Source organism: Asterias amurensis, chromosome 22 (assembly GCF_032118995.1).
Source record: "Asterias amurensis chromosome 22, ASM3211899v1".
Lineage (NCBI taxonomy): Eukaryota > Metazoa > Echinodermata > Asteroidea > Forcipulatida > Asteriidae > Asterias > Asterias amurensis.
The window spans coordinates 6,120,351-6,148,213 of NC_092669.1; the positions used below are offsets into that span (position 1 = coordinate 6,120,351).

General features: G+C 39.2%; 2 protein-coding genes across 2 annotated transcripts in view; both read left to right on the forward strand.

The window, feature by feature from the left end:
* Positions 1-284: 284 nt before the first annotated feature.
* On the forward strand, positions 285-11,508 carry LOC139954062 (uncharacterized; the record flags this gene model as incomplete). The annotated part of the gene is made up of 4 exons (XM_071953723.1): positions 285-367; positions 734-910; positions 9,389-9,459; positions 10,750-11,508. Coding segments are annotated over exons 2-4 (933 nt in total), but the record flags the coding sequence as incomplete, so codon positions are not given.
* LOC139953636 (uncharacterized) overlaps positions 11,496-27,863 on the forward strand; it is a 41,020-nt gene continuing 24,652 nt past the window's right edge. Inside the window, exons 1-7 of the mRNA XM_071953131.1 lie at positions 11,496-18,213; positions 19,247-19,399; positions 21,040-21,537; positions 22,408-22,551; positions 23,469-23,645; positions 24,145-24,317; positions 27,563-27,671. Of these exons, the coding sequence (XP_071809232.1) occupies positions 11,509-18,213; positions 19,247-19,399; positions 21,040-21,537; positions 22,408-22,551; positions 23,469-23,645; positions 24,145-24,317; positions 27,563-27,671 (7,959 nt within the window). The 5' untranslated portion in view covers positions 11,496-11,508. The remainder of the gene's footprint in view (positions 18,214-19,246; positions 19,400-21,039; positions 21,538-22,407; positions 22,552-23,468; positions 23,646-24,144; positions 24,318-27,562; positions 27,672-27,863) is intronic.

Here is a 27,863-nt window from a genome sequence, read left to right on the forward strand (position 1 = left end):
GGTCTTTACGCAACTATGTAGACTTGATTTCAAGTCCACGATCACGGTTATTTTCTCCGCATCAGCCATTCAAAACGCCCCACATAGCTATCATCACGCGCCACAACGGTAGGTAAATCTACAAGAGGTCGCTATTTCGGGTAGACTACTAAAAGCAACGATCACAGACTTGGAACCAAGTCTAGAGCCCATGCTGCATTTCTCCTATTGCTCTCTGCGGCGCGTCCGTGTACACTAATTTTCCAACCGTGATTTATAAAAGCAAAGAGTAGGGACAGAGAGAGCGAACGTGGGCTGGGTGGTGGCTGTCGTCTGGACAGCTGTTGTTGTTCGCGATGGACAATTATTTTCATTTACACACGTGAGCGTAAGTAGAATTGTGTACTTAATTTTTTTGCAGCAGCAAACATCCCATTGGTTATTTTGATCATCGAATAATGAGGTGCCAGGCTGGCTTGATTTTAATGCTGAGCTAGCTGAGAATTCGGTTTTACGCCATGATGCTTGATCATGACACTCTCAGTGTGACACGCGCGCAGGTAAACAAACAACAAAGCATGCAGTTACTGTACGGTTCCACGGGAATTACTCTATGGTTCAACCATCAACTTGCAATATTGACGTTTGACTCCTGACCAGTAGTGACAGTGCAACAGTGATTGAATGATCCATTATGATCCATTGTTGGGCACTTTGTCAGAAGCTTACAACTTATTTAGGTTAATCCCTTTAGCTCTTTGCAGGTTCATTGAAGCTTATTATGTGAAGAGTACACTGCTTTGAGTGGATTCTTCAAGGGGCAACACAATGGGGAAAGTCAACAGTGAACAGTTATTAAAGGCCAAACCTTTAGTACTCATCATGCTGGTCCATCTAGCAGTCATCTGGCATCCAGCTATGGCCCAAACTGGTAAGTGATTTTCTCTAAATTTGAGTTTCCAGACCAGACCATTATTTTAATAATAAATCTTAGACTGTGAGAGTGTGTTGGTGGAAGATAGGCCTAATAGGGAGTATAGAGAGGGAGTGGCAACAGCCTAGTTGGACAGTTTCTTCAATTTCAATAGGGGAATAACTTTACTATTAAGTATTAGTACGTAAAAAACAGACAAGATCTTAAAATACGTAGCTATGTTAAACTGGCAGAGTGGGGGTTGTGCGATAAAGGACCGAGCTGAAGGCAAGAAACGGCCGCAAACCTGCAAGGTTTTAAATAGCCGATTGTGACCCATCAACGCACTTCAATATTCCCATGGATTAGTTGAACTTTTTGTTAAAAAATAAATAATGTTCGAAGGTCTGTAATTGTACATTGAGTACTTTACTGGTATGTAAACTGTGTCACACGGCCACGACCTTGCCAGTTTTAAACGTCCATTTAAGACCTTGTCACAACCCTTTGTTCCCTTATTAACAAATGTAACAGTTTCAATTCGGAGTCAAACATAGTGTCGAATATAGAGAACTTCTACTTAAAGTGCTAAGTCACAATTCCTGCTTCATTTTTGTTTAATGTAACCTTGCCTTAGCTGAGGAGTACAAAAACAACTACTGAAATTTGAAGTAGATTATACCAAAATTTGGAAACAACTCTTTAAACTTTGTTTAATTTTGGCTGGTAACCTGTTTCTGCTTAGCAATACTATTATGTGCTTAGCAAGTTTGTGTTTAAACAGGCTAGATACAATTGGGCCCAGATGTGTGCAATCCAGATCTTCTAATAATATTATACATTATTTGAAAACGCCTTCCATCACAGACATCACAAAGCGCTGTACAAGTTATTAAAACAAATTACATTTAAATGCAACATCTTTAAAAATCATTCAGCCCTTTGTTTTTTGACAGGGAACAATTTTGTTCAGCAATTTTGTAAAACAAAATATATTAGCTGGAAAATTTTGCGCACAATGAATGCAGCCATTGAATAGCAAATGATGATTTTTGAGTAGCAACTGAGATATTTTGTGGAGCATTGTGGAGCATTTTGCTCTGCTATATAATGGAGTTTGTTCACAGGTTCATCTTGTCCCTGTTCTTGACTGTGCTAGCTAGGGCCACCGTGTGTTCAAATTATTTTATTTTTATGAAAATTTAAAATGAGATTTTAACAAAAATTGAAAGTAATGCACAAATTCATATGGAAAACTAGCTCAACGATCTTGTCCCTGTTCTTGACTGTGCTAGCTAGGGCCACACTGTGTGTTCAAATTTCATTTTTTTTTGTAAATATGATAATTTAAAATTATATTTTAAATGTTTTTTTTTAATTAAAAATTGAAAGTAATGCGCAAATTCATATGGAAAACTAGCGCAACGATCTTGTCCCTGTTCTTGACTGTGCTAGCTAGGGCCACCGTGTGTTCAAATTTCTGGGGTTTTTTCAATGATAATTTTAAGTTATATTTTAAATGTTTTTTTAAAATAAAAATTGAAAGTAATGCGCAAATTCATATGGAAAATTAGCGCAACGACATCCTCATTGTAGCCTTCAACACGTGAAACTTCATCGAGCAAACAGAGCTCTCAAATTCAGGGGACATAACTACAGCAGGGCTTGTAGCTCAAAATGTTTACTAAACCAGAATTAAGCTAACAAGACAAAAAACAGTTTGCACACTGGATACTATTTGAACAAGCACTAAAACATCTGCTTCATAAGAGACCTCATTTGTCTTTATGGGTATACACTCCAGACTCAATCATGCATTGAGAGTTATAAATCATACTCAAATTCAACATTTTAACACCATGCATTATAATTGGCTCAACACCAAAATCACTGTCCTCTGGCCTGTGGTCCAGTGTCTCGATCCCTTTTCAGTTTAAACTTTCAACTTTTCAGCCAGTTAATAAAAAGCTAATTTCTAACTGGCTAATTGATGGATATCTTTTGTAATGCATAGTCAAACTTTTTTAATCATCTCTATTTTTAGTCTAGTTTGCAGATTCCAGTTTGGCATGTAACCAATTCATGTCAAATGTTTCCGTTTCACAATGGAAAACTGAAATGACAGACTGAATACCTTTCCATGCTGTACGTTTTTCCCCACGACAGTGTGTGACTATCTCTAATTCCGACACCCCTTATTTAAAAAACATGTTCTGACAAACCCGGTGTTCTCAACCCTCAGTGAGTTACAGGCAAGAGTTAGGGTAGGTTCAGGTTAATAATATGCAAACACACTAAGATTAAGGGTGTCGGAACGTAGGGGTGTTGGAACATCTAGTGATGTCAGAACATTAGGTGTACTTTTCTGAGTTTCGTGAAAAAATAAATCACAGGCATATATCACTTGATTTGGATTCCAATTTTGAACCCAAGCCATTTGCATTGCTAGAGCAGATGTCTACATAGGGTGCGTTCGTTTAGCTTCCCTGGGTCGACCCAGGTGTGTGGCGGTTTTCTTTTCCAGGATGAACGTGGGTAATTATCTGCACACGATCGTCCTGGAAAAAAAACCCGCCACACACCAGGTCGACCCAGGGAAGCTAAATGAACGCACCCATATGTAAAGGCAATTAAAATAAAAGCAATCATTCACAAAATAAAATGAAGGACTGTCACACAATGTAATAGTTACCCCTTCTAAAGGGTACTTTTGTTTTTCAAAAATCTTCACATTATATCGTCATATCGGCGATGTTTACCTGACCATATATCGCCAGTCAAAATGTTCAGGGCTATGTATTCAGTGTTTGAATGTTTATGAACAAATCCATTTAGACTGAAGGGTTTGTTGCTCAGCTGTTTCACTGGACCAGTGCATTCTAATATAAGACCAGAATCAAAATGAGATTAAATAGTAGATAAACTGATTTTATTTGAGCAACACTAACGATAAGTTTTATCTCTCTTTATGTGTACACTAAACACAATAATGCTCAACATAATTGACAGGCTATGCTTATCAGATTCAAAGTCAACATTTGAACATTATTTGTTTGTTATAAAGCTGTAAACTACACACTATACACAGTGAAGTATTTTTCAATTACAAAACCCGGACTGTGTGGGCTTTAGCCGGCATCCATTTTGGATCAGTTCCTGGTCGCCTTTTTTTTGAAAAAAGATTTAAGATTATTTTTAAGATTTATTTTGGGATTGAACTTCCTGGTGGCACTACTTTTCAATATTTTCCTCCTCAGTCCAGCCCACTTAAACCAACCCTTGTTTCCGCACGTTTCGCCGTGTCAGTGGCTTTAAAGGGTATTTTTATGTACTTTTTCCTAACACAAAACACAATGTCCACGGATTTACATTAAACCTGCATAGTTTGAAGATTATGATAGTAAAAAGCTTCCCTTGAAATTCTACTTTACTTACTGAGGTTCGGCAGTTTTTGAGAAATGAGTAAAACAAATCATTTTCCTCTCAGTTTTAGCATGTAAAAACGTATTAACCAGTTATGCTATGGTTATGGTATAATCATAACTGGTTAAAGCCATTATACACTTTCGGTAAACAGTATGTCCAAGTCCCACACTTTGTGCACAACTTATTTAAAATAACAAACCTTCGGCTCAGTCGGTCATCGGAGTCGGGAGAAAATAACGGGAAAACCCACTCTTGTTTCCGCGCGTTTCGTCCGTGTCATGACATGTGTTTAAAATAAATCCGTAATTCTCGAATTGATATTGTTTTAATGTTTTCTCAAAAAGTAAAGCATTTCATGAAATAATATTTCACGAGAAGTCTTTCACCATTACCTTCTGTAATCCCTACAACGGGACCCTTTTTTTTTTCCTACCGAAAGTGTAAGGACACTTTCGGTACAGAAAAATAAGAAAAAAAGTTCACATATTTACATACAACTTACAGGGTTTACAGAAGGTAATAGTGAAAGACTTCTCTTGAAATATTGATCCATGAAATGCTTTACTTTTTGAGAAAACATTAAAAAAGTATCAATTCTCGATTTCGAGAATTTTTAATTTATTTTAAACACATGTCATGGACACAGCGAAACGTGCGGAATCAAGGGTTGGTTTTCCCTGTAATTTTCTCCCGACTCCGATGACCGATTGAGCCTAAATTTTCACAGATTTGTCATTTATTTTTATATAAATATAAGTTGTGGTACACAAAGTGTGGGCCCTGGAGGATACTCTTTATTGAAAGTGTCCAATGGCTTTACGAGGCCTTTAGTCAGAATTTAATTTTCAGTGTGATCATTGACTGTTTGGCCGTTGTGGTTGGTTTGGCAAAGTATTCCTTGCCTTCACCTATAGGACTCTGGTTGGAATCATGAAGGGGGCACAATATGAATCTGAGATTTCAGTTTGACCTGACTTCACTCCTTAGTGATGAAGTTTGCTTTTTGAGAGTCTTATTCTTTCGCAAAATTCACAACCAGAACAAATGAAATTGTTTACATTTGCTTTTTGTATAGAAAAAAGGAATAAAATAGCCCCCTCTGGTGGTTATGCATTTGTTTGCGACCATGACAACTGTGTCTTTGAACCTAGACAAGAAAGGGCATTGTCCATGTAGGTTCAGGGAAATAACAGAACTAGTCAATGCAATGTGTGCATTTATACCAGTATATTTTCATGCGCATATTACGTATGATGATGAAAAGGAAGTAAATATAACTGATAACTAGAGGGTAAACATTTTTAGAATATTTCTCTTTGAAAATAGTTTGTAAGGAATTTACCAAACTGCCAACCTGCGTTATAACTTGATGGTTCGCTGAGAGGATTATAATATTTGAGTGTTTTCACTTGTTTTGTTGTGATGGTAGGCCTACTATACGTCATCATACCATAGAGCAATCATACCAAACAAACAAATCCAAAATTTTAGTTTGCTGGCCTCGCAAAAATGTGCGCTTAGCTTGTCCCAACAACAAAACAATTTTTTGGGGCGGACATTTTTGTGTTTATCGGGATTGTACAGTTGCATTTTATGAGGGTCTTTTTGCTGAAACTTTGATTTGCAATTATTTGAGTGTTTTCACTTGTTTTGTTGTGATGGTAGGCCTACTGTACGTCATCATACCATAGAGCAATCATACCAAACAAACAAATCCAAAATTTTAGTTTGCTGGCCTCGCAGAAATGTGCGCTTAGCTTGTCCCAACAACAGAACAATTTTTTGGGGCGGACATTTTTGTGTTTATCGGGATTGTACAGTTGCATTTTATGAGGGTCTTTTTGCTGAAACTTTGATTTGCAATTACGCCCAAAACCAAGAGGTCAGCAAACTGAAATTTGGGGTTTAATCATTTGATTTGAAGATGTATCACTCTAACGTTCTAGAAGAATATCTGACAACCCATGCATAACACCCCCCCCCCAACTTGATATAAAACGCTTACATGCAAAGAATCTTTAAAAAAGGAGACACCAAAACAAACCCCAGTATACTCCACTTAGCTAAGCTGTGTGAAGAAAACAAATACACCAGTCAAGGGTTAGAATCCCTCTTGAGTGATTTGCCCATGGATTTTGTTTCACAGAACTCGGGAAAGTACCATCCACTCTTAGGGTTATATAATACAGTGCTTAGAACACATTGGTGTAAGGGTAAAAGCAAGTTATGTATTTCTTTATTCTGGATGCAATGTATTTTAAACAGTTTTTAGAAAGTTCCAAATTCTTCTCCAATCGTTGGTTGTTTGTTTGAGAATTGGAATTGTCCAGCTTATTGAGTGCCATATGTTCCAGTACTTAGCATCGCTATATTCAAGTATTGTAAATAATGTATATTTGCTAATTGGCCTTGATGAGAGACAGAATGAGGCACATGATCCTGGGTTGGATGCATGGATGTAAGCTTTTATCAAGTGTTCGTTATCATCAGGTATTTTTTAAGTGTTATAACAAATAGATGATAATAATAGTCAGTTTTTATATAGCCCTATATACACCATGTCTCAAAGCGCTTCCACATTTTTACCCCTGGTCACTGGGCCCTAAATCATTCCTTAAACCATCTCAGCTCCCTGGGGAGTACAGCCTATGCTGCTTAATATGTAGCGCACTAAGCTAATCAATCACAAGAACCAACTCTGCCCTCACAGGTACCAATTTACCCCTGGGTGGAGAGAAGCAATTAAGTGTCTTGCTCAAGGACACAAGTGTCACGACCGGGGTTCGAACCCACACTGTGCTGAACAGCAGAAACACGAGAGCTTGAGTTTGGTGCTCTTATCCACTCGGCCACGATACCCCACTGTATTTGACCCAAGCCTGATACATTTCACAGATTTTAATATGAGATTGAATTCAAATGTCTTGAATATGATAAGTGGAAGTAGTTGTCTTGTCTGATTTTGTCAGATAGATATATCATTGGTTTACAGGTTAAAGAATCCATGTTTTGTAAATATAATTAGCAACAAATAAAGCCATTAGACGTGCATGCCATACTTGTGCTTTTACATTTAATTTTTGAAAAGTAGCCCACAGGGCAGGTAAACTGCCTTTTACTTGCCCACAGGAAGTTATGATGGGCCTACGTACCTCATGTGTTTTTGGAATTTGAAGTGAAACAGATGACCTCAACATGTGTGCAAAACTGGAGTGTTTCTAAATAAATTGAAATTTAAGACAGTTTTGATAGCAGCTACTATATGTAAATTTCATACAATATAGAATGTATTTCAAATCTAATAAATTTGTGTTAACACGTAAATAGCACTTTGCATTAGCACATAATGGATTAATACGTGTACAACATATAAAAAGCAGACACAATTAACATAACATCAATGTCAGCTTATAGTTAATGAAAATGAGTCATGCTGTATCACAAAGCAATTGAAGTAACATATGGAAATGTATGGAATAATCATAGAAAAGCTGTAAAGGATACAGATTGTTTACTTTGGATGAACTACGTCTGAGAAAGGTAATATCATGTGGGATGTCCAGCTGTGACATGCTAGGATGCTAGTTAATCGATGGGGAGCTTCCTGGGCCCAATTTCATAGCGCTGCTAAGCGGCCGATTTTGTGGTTACTGTGCAATTTCTATTTCATAGCGCTGCTAACCGCAAGCACACAAAAAGGCATGCTTACCTTCCAGTGCTTACCGCATGAAAATAAATGACGTCACATTGCAAATCAACGGTAAACACGCAATATAGCCGACCAATTTTTCTGCTTACCTGTGAAATACGCTAAGGCTCAAGCAAATTTGTCTGCTACAGTAAGCACAGCAAATTTGCTTACCGTTAAACAGCGCTATGAAATTGGGCCCAGATTGAAACTACACAGCTCATGAATTTCTTTGCAAAGTCCAAGGAGAATTTATTGTTGATCTGGGCCCAATGTCATAGAGGTGCTTAGTAACCTTGGTGTATAGAGGGTCTGTATACATTCGGTAATGACTCTGAAAATTAATGGTAAAACAAAAAAATATGGTGAGAAGTACAAAAAAACTATGGATAGTAAAATGCATTATAAGAAACATTTTACTTTGAAGTAGGCTTAGTACACTACAGTCATGGAAATAAAATATGAGCGTTACCGAGGGTGCATATTCCCTCTGGAGTTTGTTTAGTTATTTTTGATTTATTTCTTCTTTAGCTTGGGGAGACCTCTCAGTAAAATACTTTTTTGCAGAGGTGCCCATCAACTACAAACACATTAAAAAGTTAAAATTGTATTAATATAAAAATACATATTGATTAAGAGCAATAAAAAAATAGAAGAACAGCCAAATTTAAATAAAGACTACGGATATACGAAACAGCACAAACACTTCACAACAACTAAAATATAAAATTCGGCATTACCTTGGCAATACCTCTTTAAATATTTCAATTTGTCAAACTGTGCATCTGACTATTGTGTTCAGCCAAGTTTCATATGATTTGAATTCGGACACAAAAGCGCAATATGATGACGTACTGTGTTTCCATACACACTGATGAATGCATGCTGCGTACGCAGTGAAAACGCTGGCGTATAAACCAGCCTGAAGGGTGGGAGGGCTTTCAGGGGGGGGGGGAGGGCTCACCACTGTATGTAACAACTCAAATTCTGTATACATGTAGTGCACTTGTAATACAAAGGTAATGGTTTCTATTTATTTGTTTACTGTGTTTTTTTTTGTCTGAAATTTGGGGTAATTTTCCTATATTTTGTCAATGCCTACAATAATTAAACCCTAACCATCTCACATCTTTTTAGGATGTGTCTGATTGCAGAGTTAAGAATTGACGGTCTTTAGAAAGAACATTTGGTGATAACTGTGCCACGCATACTAATTTTGTTCCAATTATTGTGGTGTTGGGTTACAATAGAGTGGAAGAAAGTCAATGAGTTAGGATGCTCTGTCTAGACAAATCAATGACTCAAACATATGTTGGATCTGCTTTTTGTTATTGTAATTTTGAATGTCATGTCAAATTCAACATTTGGTTTTATCTCACCAGATGGCTTCGCTACCATGAAGACCCAACCAGCTGCCACAAGTCATCAATATTCAACAGCTTCAACAACAAAGGTATCAGATTATAGGTGGATTAAACAACAATCCTGTTTAGCACAGTCTCCCTCTTTCTCAGCCTGCCTGTTTTGTTTTTTAAAAGATACATTTTTAACGACCCTTACTCATACTAAACAAATTAGATCACGTTTGTTTTTACTGTAGCACACCCCCCCAAAAAACACCTGCAAAACGGTGGCAACCATCTTGAAAAATATACTAGGCGTTTTTTTGGAAATAAAGTGTGGATGACCAGTTTTGAAACAAAAACAAGTAGATGTCTCTTGTTGCCTTTTTGGTGGATGTGTGTGTGTGAGTGTATCAAATATCCAAAATGATTAAGTATGCTGTTTTGATGCAACTAGTGCTTTGGAAACCCCAAGCATTTCATGATTTTTGTGTAATTATAATGGGAGACTTTTGGACAGTCCTTTTTTCACATTTCTTGCCAGGATTGTGCGTGCTCAGCCTTAGAAGGGCATTGCATGTGCGCGCATGCTCAGAGCCACAAAGGGATCGTTTATGTCTGCTGCTACCAGCTTTACAAAAGTCTCAAAATAATGCCAAAATCCTATGGTTTTTATATTTTCTTTTAATTATTAAAATATAATGTAACTTATATCCATCTTTTTGTGTGGGAGAAAAAAAAAATGAATGGACTGTTTGGTATATATTTGTTCAATATCAGAGCCTAATTTCATAAAGCTGCCTTAGAAGAAATATTGCTTAGCAGTTTTCTGCTAATCAGGAATGTGCAGGATAACAGTACAAAATTTACTGATACGATTGGATAGTAAACTTATTATTATACTTTGGATAGTAAACTTATTCTGGTAATTTGGGTATGCTTAGCTACTTGTTGTGCTCAAGCAGCTCCATCTAATTGGGCCCAGGTGCTCAATAAATCACATTATTCCCAGCTAATACACTATGTTGCAAGAATACTTTTGATTGAAGTTTTTAAACTTTGAAAAGTGTGGTCATTAATTTTGATCATTTCACTCTTATAACATTGTCATAAGGCTTTTTAATGAGTCTTTATGTGAAGTTAATCACTAATCATACAACAATTCATACAAAACCAAACTTATCAAACACATTGATTTGTGTAGAAATTAAAAATCTCAACCAAGTTATGAAGTTTTCATTGACGAGAAATTGCTCTACTAAAAAAAAGTTGGTTAATTTTCCTGATATGACAGTTACACTTACTTTACACGACTCCACTTAGTCACTGTCGCAATCTTTGGGTGTATATATCATTGTCTTTTATCTAATTCATAACAAGAATGTCTGTCTTTGTTCCAGACAAAAAGTGCAACAAGCACAGAACCATCAACTGCTACATTCTGGCCTGCAACAGAGTCAATGACTTCATTGTCTTCAAGTTCAAAAGAAACAATTGTTTTAACTTCTGACAGTTCTGAAATACTGCCTTCAACTAATTCGCCAACAGAAGAAGTAACAGAAGGAATGAAAACAGGTACTGAGAGTTTAGCAACAGGCATAACCCTAACATCAGACAATTTAGCAACCGATGATACCTCTTTTCAAGTTACTAGTGAGCTAACACAAACTGTACCAATGTCACCTCTAACTACTAATAAAAGTGAGCTATTAACAAGCACAGGAACCGCGACAGAAGAACAAACTGTAGTTGAGCTTACAACATTTGCCAATGTAACATTACTAACAACAACTGATGAGACTGCTACACAGGTTACTAATGAGCTTACCCAAACCAGTACAATAACAAGTCTAACCTCTGATGTTACAAAAATAACAAGCACAGAAGGCACAACATTGGAACCATCAACAGGAGAGCCAACTACAGTTGCAGATGTAACATTCCTAGCAACTGATGAAACTGCTACACAGGTTACTAATGAGCTTACCCAAACCAGTACAATGTCAAGTCTAACCTCTGATGTAACGAAACTAACAAACACAGAAGGCACAACATTGGAACCATCAACGGGAGAGCTAACTACAGTTGCAGATGTAACATTCCTAGCAACTGATGAAACTGCTACACAGGTTACTAATGAGCTTAATCAAACCAGTAAAATGTCAAGTCTAACCTCTGATGTTACAAAACTAACAAGCACAGAAGGCACAACATTGGAACCATCAACAGGAGAGCCAACTACAGTTGCAGATGTAACATTCCTAGCAACTGATGAGACTGCTACACAGGTTACTAATGAGCTTACCCAAACCAGTACAATGTCAAGTCTAACCTCTGATGTAACGAAACTAACAAACACAGAAGGCACAACATTGGAACCATCAACAGGAGAGCTAACTACAGTTGCAAATGTAACATTCCTAGCAACTGGTGAGACTGCTACACAGGTTACTAATGAGCTTACCCAAACCAGTACAATAACAAGTCTAACCTCTGATGTAACGAAACTAACAAACACAGAAGGCACAACATTGGAACCTTCAACAGGAGAGCTAACTACAGTTGCAGATGTAACATTCCTTACAAGTGATGAGACTGCTACACAGGTTACTAATGAGCTTACCCAAACCAGTACAATGTCAAGTCTAACCTCTGATGTTACAAAACTAACAAGCACAGAAGGCACAACATTGGAACCATCAACGGGAGAGCTAACTACAGTTGCAGATGTAACATTCCTAACAACTAATGAGACTGCTACACAGGTTACTAATGAGCTTACCCAAACCAGTACAATGTCAAGTCTAACCTCTGATGTTACAAAACTAACAAGCACAGAAGGCACATCATTGGAACAATCAACAGGAGAGCTAACTACAGTTGCAGATGTAACATTCCTTACAACAACTGATGAGAATGCTACACAGGTTACTAATGAGCTTACCCAAACCAGTACAATGTCAAGTCTAACCTCTGGTGTAACGAAACTAACAAACACCAAAGGCACAACCTTGGAACCATCAACAAGAGAGCTAACTACAGTTGCAGATGTAACATTCCTAACAACAACTGATGAGACTGCTACACAGGTTACTAATGAGCTTACCCAAACCAGTACAATGTCAAGTCTAACCTCTGATGTTACAAAACTAACAAGCACAGAAGGCACAACATTGGAACCATCAACGGGAGAGCTAACTACAGTTGCAGACGTAACATTCCTAGCAACTGATGAGACTGCTACACAGGTTACTAATAAGCTTACCCAAACCAGTACAATGTCAAGTCTAACCTCTGATGTAACGAAACTAACAAACACAGAAGGCACAACATTGGAACCCTCAACAGGAGAGCTAACTACAGTTGCAGATGTAACATTCCTTACAACTGATGAGACTGCTACACAGGTTACTAATGAGCTTACCCACACCAGTACAATAACAAGTCTAACCTCTGATGTTACAAAACTAACAAGCACAGAAGGCACAACATTGGAACCATCAACGGGAGAGCTAACTACAGTTGCAGATGTAACATTCCTAGCAACTGGTGAGACTGCTACACAGGTTACTAATGAGCTTACCCAAACCAGTACAATGTCAAGTCTAACCTCTGATGTTACAAAACTAACAAACACAGAAGGCACAACATTGGAACAACCAACAGGAGAGCTAACTTCAGTTGCAGATGTAACATTCCTTACAACTAATGCGACTGCTACACAGGTTACTAATGAGCTTACCCAAACCAGTACAATGTCAAGTCTAACCTCTGATGTAACGAAACTAACAAACACAGAAGGCACAACATTGGAACCATCGACAGGAGAGCCAACAACAGTTGCAGATGTAACATTCCTAACAACTAATGAGACTGCTACACAGGTTACTAATGAGCTTACCCAAACCAGTACAATGTCAAGTCTAACCTCTGATGTTACAAAATTAACAAGCACAGAAGGCACAACATTGGAACCATCAACGGGAGAGCTAACTACAGTTGCAGATGTAACATTCCTAGCAACTGGTGAGACTGCTACACAGGTTACTAATGAGCTTACCCAAACCAGTACAATGTCAAGTCTAACCTCTGATGTAACGAAACTAACAAGCACAGAAGGCACAACATTGGAACAATCAACAGGAGAGCCAACTACAGTTGCAGATGTAACATTCCTTACAACTGATGAGACTGCTACACAGGTTACTAATGAGCTTACCCAAACCAGTACAACAACAAGTCTAACCTCTGATGTAGCGAAACTAACAAACACAGAAAGCACAACATTGGAACCTTCGACAGAAGAGTTAACTACAGTTGCAGATGTAACATTCCTAACAACAACTGATGAGAATGCTACACAGGTTACTAATGAGCTTACCCAAACCAGTACAATGTCAAGTCTAACCTCTGGTGTAACGAAACTAACAAACACCGAAGGCACAACCTTGGAACCATCAACAAGAGAGCTAACTACAGTTGCAGATGTAACATTCCTAACAACAACTGATGAGACTGCTACACAGGTTACTAATGAGCTTACCCAAACCAGTACAATAACAAGTCTAACCTCTGATGTAACGAAACTAACAAACACAGAAGGCACAACATTGGAACCATCAACAGGAGAGCTAAGTACAGTTGCAGATGTAACATTCCTAACAACAACTGATGAGACTGCTACACAGGTTACTAATGAGCTTACCCAAACCAGTACAATAACAAGTCTAACCTCTGATGTAACGAAACTAACAAACACAGAAGGCACAACATTGGAACCATCAACAGGAGAGCTAACTACAGTTGCAGATGTAACATTCCTAACAACTAATGAGACTGCTACACAAGTTACTAATGAGCTTACCCAAACCAGTACAATGTCAAGTCTAACCTCTGATGTTACAAACCAAACAAATACAGAAATGACAACTGATTTAACTAACTCTTTTACTTCTGCTGGCACTGCACTCTCAACCCCAAGCACTACTACTGATGAGACTTCTTCCAATAAAACATCAGGTACAACTGCTAATACAATGTCAACTTCAATTGAACCAACAGTAACTACTGCGCCCAACACAACATTTGATGCTTTAATCTCTACTATTACAGCTTTATCCACTCCTGTGGAAGTGAGTACAACTGAAGCAACAACACCCAACACAACATCTGATGCTGTAACTTCTACTAGTACAGCTTTCTCCACTCCTGTGGAAGGCACTGCAACTGAAGCAACAACACCCAACACAACATCTGATGCTGTAACTTCTACTAGTACAGCTTTCTCCACTGTTATGGAAGGCACTGTAACTGAAGCGACAACACTCAACACAACATCTGATGCTGTAACTTCTACTAATACAGCCTTCTCCACTCCTGTGGAAGGCACTGCAACTGAAGCAACAACACCCAACACAACATCTGATGCTGTAACTTCTACTAGTACAGCTTTCTCCACTGTTATGGAAGGCATTGTAACTGAAGCGACAACACTCAACACAACATCTGATGCTGTAACTTCTACTAATACAGCCTTCTCCACTCCTGTTGAAGGCACTGCAACTGAAGCGACACCACCCAACACAACATTTGGTGTTGTAACTTCTACTAGTACAGCTTTCTCCACTCCCGTGGAAGCGAATGCAACTGAAGCGACAACACCCAACACAACATTTGGTGTTGTAACTTCTACTAGTACAGCTTTCTCCACTCCGGTGGAAGCGAATGCAACTGAAGCGACAACACCCAACACAACAACTGATGCTGTAACTCCTACTAGTACAGCAATCACAACCCCTGTGGAAGCGAATGCAACTGAAGCGACAACACCCAACACAACATCTGGTGTTGTAACTTCTACTAGTACTGCTTTCTCCAATCCTGTGGAAGGCACTGCAACTGAAGCAACAACACTCAACACAACATCTGATGCTGTAACTTCTTCTAGTACAGCTTTCTCCACTCCTGTGGAAGGCACTGCAACTGAAGCAACAACATCCAACACAACATCTGATGCTGTAACTTTTACTAATATAGCCTTCTCCACTCCTGTGGAAGGCACTGCAACTGAAGCGACCCCACCCAACATAACATTTGGTGTTGTAACTTCTACTAGTACAGCTTTCTCCACCCCTGTGGAAGCGAATGCAACTGAAGCGACAACACCCAACACAACATCTGATGCTGTAACTCCTACTAGTACAGCAATCACAACCCCTGTGGAAGCGAATGCAACTGAAGCAACAACACCTAACATAACATCTGATGCTGTAACTTCTACTAGTACAGCCTTCTCCACTCCTGTGGAAGGCACTGCAACTGAAGCGACACCACCCAACACAACATTTGGTGTTCTAACTTCTACTAGTACAGCTTTCTCTACTCCTGTGGAAGCGAATGCAACTGAAGCGACAACACCCAACACAACATCTGATGCTGTAACTCCTACTAGTACAGCAATCACCACCCCTGTGGAAGCGAATGCAACTGAAGCAACAACACCCAACATAACATCTGATGCTGTAACTTCTTCTAGTACAGCTTTCTCCACTCCTGTGGAAGCGAATGCAACTGAAGCAACAACACCCAATGAAACAACTGATGCTGTAACTTCTTCTGGTACAGCTTTCTCTACTCCTGTAGAAGGCACTGCAACTGAAGCAACAACACTCAACACAACATCTGATTCTGTAACTTCTGCTAGTACAGCTTTATCCACACCTGTGGAAGCTAATGCAACTGAAGCAACAACACCCAACACAACATCTGATGCTGTGACTTCTTCTGGTACAGCTTTCTCTACTCCTGTGGAAGCGAATGCAACTGAAGCAACAACACCCAACACAACATCTGATGCTGTAACTTCTTCTGGTACAGCTTTCTCTACTCCTTTGGAAGTGAATGCAACTGAAGCAACAACACTTAACACAACATCTGATGCTGTAACTTCTACTAGTACAGCAATCACAACCCCTGTGGAAGCGAATGCAACTGAAGCAACAACACCCAACATAACATCTGATGCTGTAACTTCTACTAATACAGCCTTCTCCACTCCTGTGGAAGGCACTGCAACTGAAGCGACACCACCCAACACAACATTTGGTGTTGTAACTTCTACTAGTACAGCTTTCTCCACTCCTGTGGAAGCGAATGCAACTGAAGCGACAACACCCAACACAACATCTGATGCTGTAACTTCTACTAGTACAGCTCTCTCCACTCCTGTGGAAGGCACTGCAACTAAAGCAACAACACCCAACACAACATCTGGTGTTGTAACTTCTTCTGGTACAGCTTTCTCTACTCCTGTGGAAGTGAATGCAACTGAAGCGACAACACCCAACACAACATCTGATGCTGTAACTTCTACTAGTACAGCTTTATCCACGCCTGTGGAAGCTAATGCAACTGACGCAACAACACCCAACACAACATCTGATGCTGTAACTTCTACTAGTACAGCAATCACAACCCCTGTGGAAGCGAATGCAACTGAAGCAACAACACCCAACATAACATCTGATGCTGTAACTTCTACTAATACAGCTTTCTCCACTGTTATGGAAGGCACTGTAACTGAAGCGACAACACTCAACACAACATCTGATGCTGTAACTTCTACTAGTACAGCTTTCTCCACTCCTGTGGAAGCGAATGCAACTGAAGCGACAACACCCAACACAACATCTGATGCTGTAACTTCTACTAGTACAGCTCTCTCCACTACTGTGGAAGGCACTGCAACTAAAGCAACAACACCTAACACAACATCTGGTGTTGTAACTTCTTCTGGTACAGCTTTCTCTACTCCTGTGGAAGCGAATGCAACTGAAGCAACAACACTCAAAACAACATCTGATGCTGTAACTTCTACTAATACAGCCTTCTCCACTCCTGTGGAAGGCACTGCAACTGAAGCAACAACACTCAAAACAACATCTGATGCTGTAACTTCTACTAGTACAGCTTTTTCGGTTTCTGATGAAGCTACTGCAACTAAAGCAACAACACCAAACACAACAGACAATGTCCTAACTTCTTCTAGTACAGTAACGCGTTTGGTAGTTTCTTCAGCCCTACCAACATCAGTTGACACAACTACAGCGTTTACAAGCATTCCACAGACATCACATGCCACGCTCTCAACTTTAATATCAACTGTTCCTTCTATACAAACTACTGAACAATTTGAAGGAACAACGTCAATACAAACATCACCTTTAATAACAGTCACAACACCAGATATCACATCTAATGCTGTAACTGTGACTGAAGTCGGTGGTACATCACCTACAGTAAAACCAGAGATCACATCAGGATTTTCAACTCCAATGGAGGTGTCAACCACCGCTGAAATGACTACTCCTGAAATAACACCAGCTTTGGTAACAACTGATATGTCTAGCGCCTTTACAACTACTGAAACATTATTAACAACACCTGTTAAAGTGACTGATGTAGTCTTAACAACTACTTCAGCCACATCCCAATCAGTAACAACAAAAAAAGCAACCAGTCCCTCTGCATCAAGTGAGATTGTTAAAACCACCTCACAAATGGTCACAAGAGAACCTACACAGACAGTCAAACTAACATCAGCTTCTGGACCCAAAACATCGAGATCATCCGTCTCTGCTGATAAAATACTTCGTTTAGAAGTTCTCATGGATCCAATGAAAAATGAAACGAGCCAGACTTTCATTGAGAAAATAGAAGCTGATCTTGAGCAACTGTACCTGATGGGGAAGGAAATATCCAATAGGAAACGGAGGTCATTGCTGGAAGATATTGTTGGTGCTGTCCACAGACTTGTGCAGAGGAGCAAAAGAGCCGTAGATCCTGATCCATCAGTCACCATTGAAGTAAGTATTTATTTTTTGGGGATAAATTTGTTTGATTTACAGTGCTGTTAAACTAGGTTTTCTACTTGGTTAAAAACTTTGTGTTTAATTACTTCCAAACATGTACATTTTTGTGCTTCAAGCTTGTTCCCGACAACACCTAGCCAAATAGCATGCCAGTTGTGTTGTGACAATCAGGTTTTATTTGCAAAAGAAAATCCATTATTGACCAGCTCTCTGGAATTCTCGTTGGAATTAAACAGCAACTACTTTGCCTTGGGGGTAATAGCTCTTACTGGGTTTTATAAACCAGCTGGGACATCTGTATACTTGTACAATGGCTTTTAGCAGTGCCCTGGTTCTTTATTTGGATGATTTGGGTAGGGTGGTTTTGCAAGGATAATCCAGACCATGGAGCTCAATGCAAACATTTCAAATAGTGTAATCGTGTGAGTTTTTATAAACTAGGCAAATATGGAGTCATCTTTAAATTGATTTTATTTTGCTGGGAATTTGTTTTATTCTCTCCAAATGGTCTAAATCTAGTTTTGACTGGGCATTTAAAAGTGGATTTGTCTTCACAAGGACATAACATGCTGATATCAGAACGGACAACTTTTAAAGTGTCCGAGGGTGTAAATGTGTGATTTTTTTAATGCTTTCTCACTCGCATGGTTTAAAGGGAGACGTTGCCTTGGATCGAGCGACTTGGTCTTTGAAAAGCTTTTGAAACCGTTTATTTTAAATGCATATGGGTAGAAAGATAATTCAAAAGTAGAATATAATGATCCACACAAACATGCCAGTTGACATGGTCGACCATTTTATGGCCGACTGTGTTTGAAAACTGCAATATGAGGCAAGTTGGTCTGGATCGTTGTATTCTACTTTTAAATTACCTATCAAACCATGTGCATTTCATGACAGTTTCAACTGATTTTTAAAGACCAACTTGACCAATCCAAGGCAACTTGTTCCTTTAGAATACCAGCTATGGGGGGCAAATTTTGTTATTGATCCTTGGATTACTCATCGTATGTTGTTTTGTTTGTAGGTAACCCATTTCGTTAGAGTAGAACCGGGACCAAGGAATGTACAGATTGAATTTTATGTGGTTGAGAATGGGACTGTATTGGAGCCTAGTGTTGTGAGTCAGGTATACTCAACATTGACTCTAGCAGCAATGAGTGCACAGTTGGGGTTTGAGGTAAGCCTATCCAGCATGCCATATTTTTGTATAATCAATAGCATAGCAGTTAAAGGAACAAGTTGCCTTGGATCAGTCGAGTTGGTCTTTAAAAAGCGTTCTTTAACCGTTTGTTATAAAATCGATATGGTTAGAAAGATGTTGTAAAAGTAGAATACAATAATCTACACAAATATGCCTCGAAATTGCACGGTTTTCGTTTTACCTCGTCGACTAACACGCTCGGTCATTTATGGGAGTCAAATTTTTGACTCCCATAAATGGCGGACCGTGTTAGTTCGTGACGTAAAATGAAAACCGTGCAATTTTGAGTGATACTTGTGTGGATCATTATATTCTACTTTTAAAACATCTTGCTAACCATATGCATTTCATAACCAACGGTTTCAAACGCTTTGTTTAGACCAACTCGTCCGATCCAAGGCAATGTGATCCTGTAAGGAAAATACCAAAACCTTATAATAAATGGGTAAGGAAAGATGATCTTTTTAGAGCTAACATTTAGTTTTTGATTATATTAATTCTGTTTTTAGATTCAATCCAGTTATTCTGGTTGTGAATCCGAGGATTCTCAATCACGTTAAATTAATCACTAAACTATCCAAGAACCCCACTATACTAGCTAAGAACCCCACTATCCAATATCCAAGAACCAAACTATACTGGCCAAAAACTCTAACATAATATCCAAGAACCAAACTATACTGGCCAAAAACTCTAACATAATATCCAAGAACCTAACTATACTGGCCAAGAGCCCCACTATACTAGCCAAGAACCCTACTATACTAGCTAAGAACCCCACTATCCAATATCCAAGAACCAAACTATACTGGCCAAAAACTCTAGCATAATATCCAAGAACCTAACTACATTGTATACTGGCCAAGAACCCCACTATACTAGCCAAGAACCCTACTATACTGTCAAAGAACCATGTTACCCTAGCCAAGAATGTCATAGCCAAGAACCTGATGAAGAGAAAAACAAAGAAGGAAGTTTCAGTTTTAGATTTGTGTTTACCTCTTCACCGGCTTCCAGCCAGTTGACCCAAAACTCATTTTAATTAATTACACTTTCAATTTTACTGGTAAAACCCTTAAGGTTCTATCTTCAGACAGGTCCGATCAACATGGCCTATGACACTTTAGGCAGTATGAATTATGGGCTCAGAATCTCTAGTTAGAAAACACTGTCGACATATTGCTTGAGCACAAAAATACTGCAGAGTCAGTGTAGACACTATAAGTTATCACGTTAGCGCGTGTGATAACGTATTTATCTTCAAGCAAACTTGGCGCGTGACATAGAACACACAAGACGCATGGTAGTGATATTAGCCGTGCAATATAGGTTTTTATCACCACTCCATTCTGCCAATCTGATTGGATGATTAGCGCGTACTTGAAGATAAATACAATTTATCATTAAAAAAAAGAAGAAAATTATACTCTGGAAAGATTACAAATGAGTAATCCAGGTTTCCTGATGGTCTACTGGCTGCATACCGGTATAGAGCATTTGGGTAAATCTGACAGGGCTGGGGCGTCGCAGGGTTTCTGCATTAACTGGTAGAGCCATGGAACTATGTTGTATGTATTCTGTATTCAGTATTGCACTGCTTTGATTGATTTCAACAGGTGATAACTTCACCCCAACCCGTGGTCCCACCATCTTCTACAACCGTACAACCAACTGTCGGTCACCCATATTCAATCCCTCCTGCTGGTATTGAAAACATCCTCCAGATGACACTCGTTGATCCCCAAAACAATGACGTGTCTAAATCTGTTTTCAAGAACGATATCAAAAATGGATTGGAGGTAGCTTATCTTGAGGGATTAAGCAAAGTAGGAGGCAAGAGAAGAAAGAGAAGCATCTTAGATCATGTGGACTCCATCGGCCTCAAGAAACCTTCAGTGGCACAAGACAAAGGCTTATATGATGATACTAAAGATTTAGTAGCTTCCAGTGATCTACATTCTTCTCTTGGATATCTCAAAAATGATAACTGGAAATCATTTCAATCTGGACTGTGGAATTTACTCATTACGTCCGACAGAAACCTCAATAATATGAGAGTGCATAGTCGTCAAAGGCGGCAAACAGTGGATCCAAGTAATGAAACAGAAGTGGTGGTGAGTTATTAAAGGCATTGGTAATTTCTTAAAATAATTATTAGCATAAAAGCTTACTTGGTGCTTACTTGGCAGTGTCATACCCAAGCCTACATCCGATATGGACTGTGAAAGGGGTAACCCTGTTTCAGCCCTAGGAGTAGGTGGCAACGGCCTCTGGAAAAAATAATTGACAGGTTTCTCATCCTAACTCAAGATAGGATTAATCCTGGCGTTTCGTGAAATCGGTTGCAGGACTTAAACCAAAGCCAGCTAATCAAAAGCACAAGACAAGTCTACCTCAATAACATTTTTGTTTGCTCTTGCTAAATTTACACACAAACTAAGTTTTTGGTCAATCGCATTCGTGTGCACAGCATTTTCAGATTTTGCCTGCAAGACAAAGATCAGGAGAACCTCCAGATAAAGTAATCAGTGGTGGCTTGGAATCCCAACTGAGTGATTTGCCTGTGGGTTTAAGAGCATTTAGAGTGGTTATAATAAGAGCATCAAATTGTAGTTCTGGTGGTTAAGTCAATTGAGTGTGGACTTGAATCCAGGCCGTGGTACTTGTGTCCTTGAGCAAGATATTTTAATATGTACATGTAAGTGTTTCTCTTCACCCAGGGGTATAAATATACATGTACCCTGTGAGGGTAGATGTTGATATTTTGTATGAAAAAGCATTTGGAGCACTGCGTTTGCCAATTTTTTTTTTTGTAAGTCGCCAAACACACACGGCCTGAAGGTTACTTCAAGTTGTGGGCTACAATGCTAATGGCCCAATGACCATGGCACTAATGAAAAACGCATTGAGGAGGTTGTTGTGAAATGCCCTTGATAAGAATTTGTCTTTATTATTATAATTGTTATTATTTTTGTTTTTTTCAGGCGTTCCAAGTTGTGCGAGATGGTTCTGAAGTGTTATATCAGTTCTATGTGGTGAATAAAGCTGATGTCGTGCGGGGTTCTCAAGCTCTAACTGTATTTGATGTCATTTCAATACAGCGTCTGTCGGTGATTCTTGGTTATGAGGTATTTATAGCTAAATAAAACTAATAACTTGAACTGTGTGTTCGTTTACAATCGAACCACAGAGTTTTCTAATTCAGCTTTAAGGTGACGTCAAGTTACATTTGATGATGTTATTATAAAAGTCATGTGCAATGTTCCATGAGCTAGTGAGCGAGGTCAAATATTATTCTTACATGTACAGAACATGTATACGTGAATCACATGTAAACTAAGCTACACATGCAATGTGTTCATCAGGGTGTAAACTGAACTGAACTACACCTGCAATCGACACTTCCCATGAAATAGGTGCGCTCTAACATTTTGATGGGCAAAATGAGGGAAAATTGTGCTGTTTTGTACACGTCTTATGGCTGTGCGACGTAGACGCTGTTGCGCATCTGCCTAGTGCACAACTCTTGAGCGTTTCCCAACCAATAGGGTCTGTACGCATGCGTGAATGTAACTACCATGGGAAGGGTCCAAACAGTTTCAGTGTATATGTTGGGCTTACATCACGTACTGTGATTTCCAAACAACTATTATGAAAATTGTAAAAGATCATACATTCATCTTAAAAAAAAAAAAACTGGAACACTTAATGTTTACAAGCCTTCAGTTAAGATCTATAAAGAGCTTTGAAGCATCAATGGTTGGAAAGCAAACATGAGATCATACATTGTAAGTATAGTGATACCACAATCCAAGCCTTATGTATATCATTGGCCCCAATGCCCTTCTTTCATTGTTGGCTTCATTGCCTGTCTGTGCTCCAACATTGAACAGGGGAACAGCGAAAGGTTTGTTCAGTGTCGCATGGCTCAAGCATTTTTGCCAGGATTGTAGAACAACCACCATAACCACGATAACTTTAAAACCGGATTCTTATTTATTATTGTAGCAATACAAGTAATAATAACTGATTGTCTTGACTGCAGGTGAAATCTCCAGGTATAACACTGTTTGTATCACCTAGTCCTGCCGAGGACTACACTCTATGGATTATTGTAGTCAGTGTTGTATGTGCTATACTCCTGATCATTGTCATTATCTTCATCATCTACTGGATCTGTCTTTGTCATCGTAAAGCTCACCAATCTAAAGTCATAGAAATGGTAAGACAACAGTTAACATTCTAAGAGGCATGTAGACAATCAGATCCCAAAAAGGGTTTCGTTCATGATAAATACATCATTTGGATTTTACCCTTACACCGATGTGTATTAAGCACTATATACTTACTGCTTTCCCGAGTCTTGTGAAATACTACGCAATACTAGAGCACATATTTTATCACCGACCACCGAGCCCCATACATTGTATGAAGCTCCACTGTAAGAAAACTACTCTCAATTGCCCGGAAATTCTTAAGCTTGATTTAAAATTTGTTTCAATTTTAAGCGCTGTTTTTCCAGATAACTGGTATCTATGCTAAGTCTGTGCTAGTGCATGGCATTGGAGATGATTCGGATAAACACACAAGACTATATCATTCCCAACTTGTATCATATTTAGTTCAGTATTATATTTAGTTAAGTTCCACCTGAAAATTACACAAACTAAAAAATCTATACAGTCAACTGTTAAGGTGAAACTTGTCATTTGTTTTTTTAGAAAACTATGGAAAGAGCCACTTGTACATCTACTGAGTTTGGTCGCTTACGTATTGATATAGAGAAAGGAGAAGTGTTTGTTGAAGAGACGTCATTAGATAAACGCCTACCAGTCAAGAAGACTGCCAATGGAAAACTCCATCAGGAAAGAAGTAGACAAAGACAAGCTGTTAAGTAAGTAGAACAAATTATTGTTTTCATTGTTAACTGTTTTTTTAGGGGGGGGGGGTGGTGAATTGGTCTAACATCTTTCTTGTTGTGGCGTGTTTAGTCGAGCAGATAAAAGCGATTCAAACTCAAGCTCTGGTGGTTCTCTTCAGTTCAGCAAAGTATGGGTTCCATCCGCGGTCATGAGACTTGTTTCCTTAAAGACACTGGACACTACTTGGTGTATCTCAACATATGCATAAAATAGCAAACCTGTGAAAATTTGAGCTCCATTGGTTGTCCAAGTTGTGAGATAATATAAATGAAAAAACGCCCTTGTCACACAAATTGTGTGCTTTCAGATGCTTGATTCTCACGAGCCATTTCTCACAATGTTTTATACTATCAACAGCTATTCATTGATCGTTAACAAATAAGTTTTTTAAGATAACAATTATTTTGAGTGTCCAGTGCCTGAAGCAAGATACTTAACCAGTATTGCTCCGCCTTCGTATTGAACTTGCCGTTAGTCCCGTTTGTTGTGTAATGTACTTAAAATAACCCAGTGCACTTATTATTCAAAAGAGAAGGGTTTTGGTCCAGTGGTCCCGGTTTGATTGTAAAAAAGGTAGCTCAGTTCAGTACAACCTCTCTGATGGCCGCACAGATGGCTAGGGATGGCACTACATGTACATTGGGAAGACCATATTATGCCAAACTTCAAGCTCTACAACGCCCTACCAAGAGTATCTTTTAAGATCAGGAAACGAAGGGATGAGGCTGGCTGACCACTGTGTCCGCCATCCAGAGCTAGCTGTGAGCCCCTTGTAGTTCTTTCGGAACCCATCAATGGGAACAGAAGCAAGGGCAGGAGAAGACTTGCATGTACATTTGTAGTCTTGGTGCAAGACGTTTCTCGTTCCCTTTTCACGCACACCGCGGCCAATTCACCGACAGCGCGCGCACCGACTCACCTAACTTATAGTCCACTCACCGCCCCGGAGAAACGTCTTGGTCCGTGTGCATGTTTGAGTTATGTGACCTCACATACATATTCAACGTGTGGGTCAACAAAATACTACGCACGCGCACAACTGGAAACAGACAAGCGGGCCAGCCTGGTAACTTGCATGCACCCGACGTGTCGAGTAAAATCATGCTACGGCGGGAACCTGGGGAAATACACACCGTGTTCATTTTGTTGCGCATGCAAAGGCGATCACTGATCTTTATGTTATTATTAATTAGAGATCAGCGGTTGCGATCGATTGTTAGAGGGAAGAAATTGTCAGTCAATGAAAAAAATACTATAACAATATTGCTGACCGCATCGGCAAGACTCGAGGAGTCAAGTGTTTTATTTGCAGATGAGAGAACTTGTAACTTGTATGGGTATATTTGCACATTATTTCAAAAATAAAGAAAGATATCCTGCATGGCTATCGGCACTTAACTATAAAGCACAGTTGATCACAATCGTTCGCCAAAATTGTCCTCCATTACATGTCACGTCTAATTGTGGCCAAGTGCGTGGGCAAAGGATTTGTCTCAATTCTCAAAATCTTCCCCAAAAACGTATTTTAGGGCAAACTAATATTAGCACATCGTTCTACAGCAATCATGTTTAAAAAAATTAAAAGACGAACGTAAATGTACAAGCCCTACACACCTACTAACATACGAGGAAGCCTGGCTGTTTCTGGTTGCGTTGCACCGAAGACGTACAGATACCAGGCTTTGGGAAATTATGCTGATACTGCTAATGTACGTCAGAGTTATGCAGGCCTAGCGCAGCACGGAATGATTGGAATGTGCTCGGAATTTCCCGACCGATCAGCACACGGACCAAGACGTTTCTCCGGGGCAGTAAATGGACTATAAGTCAGGTGAGTCGGTGCGCGCGCTGTCGGTGAATTGGCCGCGGTGTGCATGAAAAGGGAACGAGAAACGTCTTGCACCAAGACTAGTACATTTGTAGCAGCTTACGCATGGTGCAACACAGCAAGAAACAACTGATGAGCTGAGGCTGCTGATGCTGGACCGGGATGCGTGGAAGACATCAAGAGGTTCCTGAGAAGGTGTTGAGAAGACAATTTCTCACTCACCTCCCTGAAGGCCATCTTACGCAGTCGGTTTACAGGCCAACAGTTTAAGGCAATCTCCAGCCTGAAAACTCATTCATTTTTTAATTTCACTGGGCCTATCTTTTCCTGGTGATAGAAAGATAAAGCTGAAAATGGTGCTTCTGTGCTGCCAAAGTGTTCCTTGTGTATGCAATGCAGTTGGTTGCCTCCAAGTTTACTAATTCCAAGTTTACTAATTCCACTTTTCCTCTTCCTATGTCCTCATTTTTTCTCTTTTTCTGATCTCCTCTTGTTCAAATCTCAGTTTTACTATTCAAAATTGAAAAATACTAAACAAAATCATTGAAATTTTTTAATTTTCTCTTTTTTTTTGAAGTTACAGTTGAATGCCTGTGTACAGATAAGTTTTGACTCTTGATTTAATTTGACACACGATTTCTAACTTCTTATCAATAATTTCAAAGTTCATTGTCGTTTTGTTTTACCCCTGGACATGTAGCCTACCACCTCACAATTGTATTTTGAAAAACATGTATTTTCCTTGGCCACTCACAATGTTTGTTTTGAGACTTTTTTTTCTTTGACAAAAATACTCTTACATCGAGTTCAGGGGATTTGATGTTGTTGGTGAAAAACATTTGAAAAGACACTCACAGTGGTTCACATAACTCTGGTGGGATTCGAACCCACGACCCCTTGCAATTCTGCAATTGCAATGTTATCGGGCAACCTCGGTAGTCTAGTTAATAAGACACTGCTCTAGAATTGCAAGGGTCGTGGGTTCGAATCCCACCCGAGTAACATGCCTGTGATATTTTTTTCACAGGACTCGGGAAAGCACTGAGAATACAGTGCTAACACACATTAGTGTATGGGTAAAAACCAAAACAAAAATAAGAATAATATTTTCTAAAACCTGTTTGCGCTTTTTGTAAAGGTACATGTACAACAAAGCATTAATGCCTGCCTCAACATGCTACACAAAAGTCCACTTGAATCAAAACATCAGCCCTCCACATGTCAGCAAAAAATTGAAAAAAAAAACCAGAATTGTTCTGGCCACTAAAAACTTCTGTCACAATGATAGATGTGTGTCTACTGTACAGACACAAAGTGGGTTCGTTGGTATAAAATTATATTTTATGATAATAACAAAAGAGTGATGGCTGATGATTTTTCTTTGCACAGGATCGAGGATCAAGTAGGAAGTCGTGCACCATTACCAAAGAGAAAGACAAGAAAGAAACATAATAGTGATAATGACAAGACTGCATCAGATGGATCCATGTCACAGGAGGTGAGACATTCTATTGCATTTAGTAATTCTGGTTGTGAAGCCAGGGACTTTCGTATCAGAAAGATACCATTATCACTCTACTAGATGAGAATAGACCGATCCATTAGGCTCCGCCCACGGCCCACATGTGAGCAAGAACATGTGAGCCTCCAATGCCATTCTGCACAACTCTGGTGCGCACGCCAAGCATAT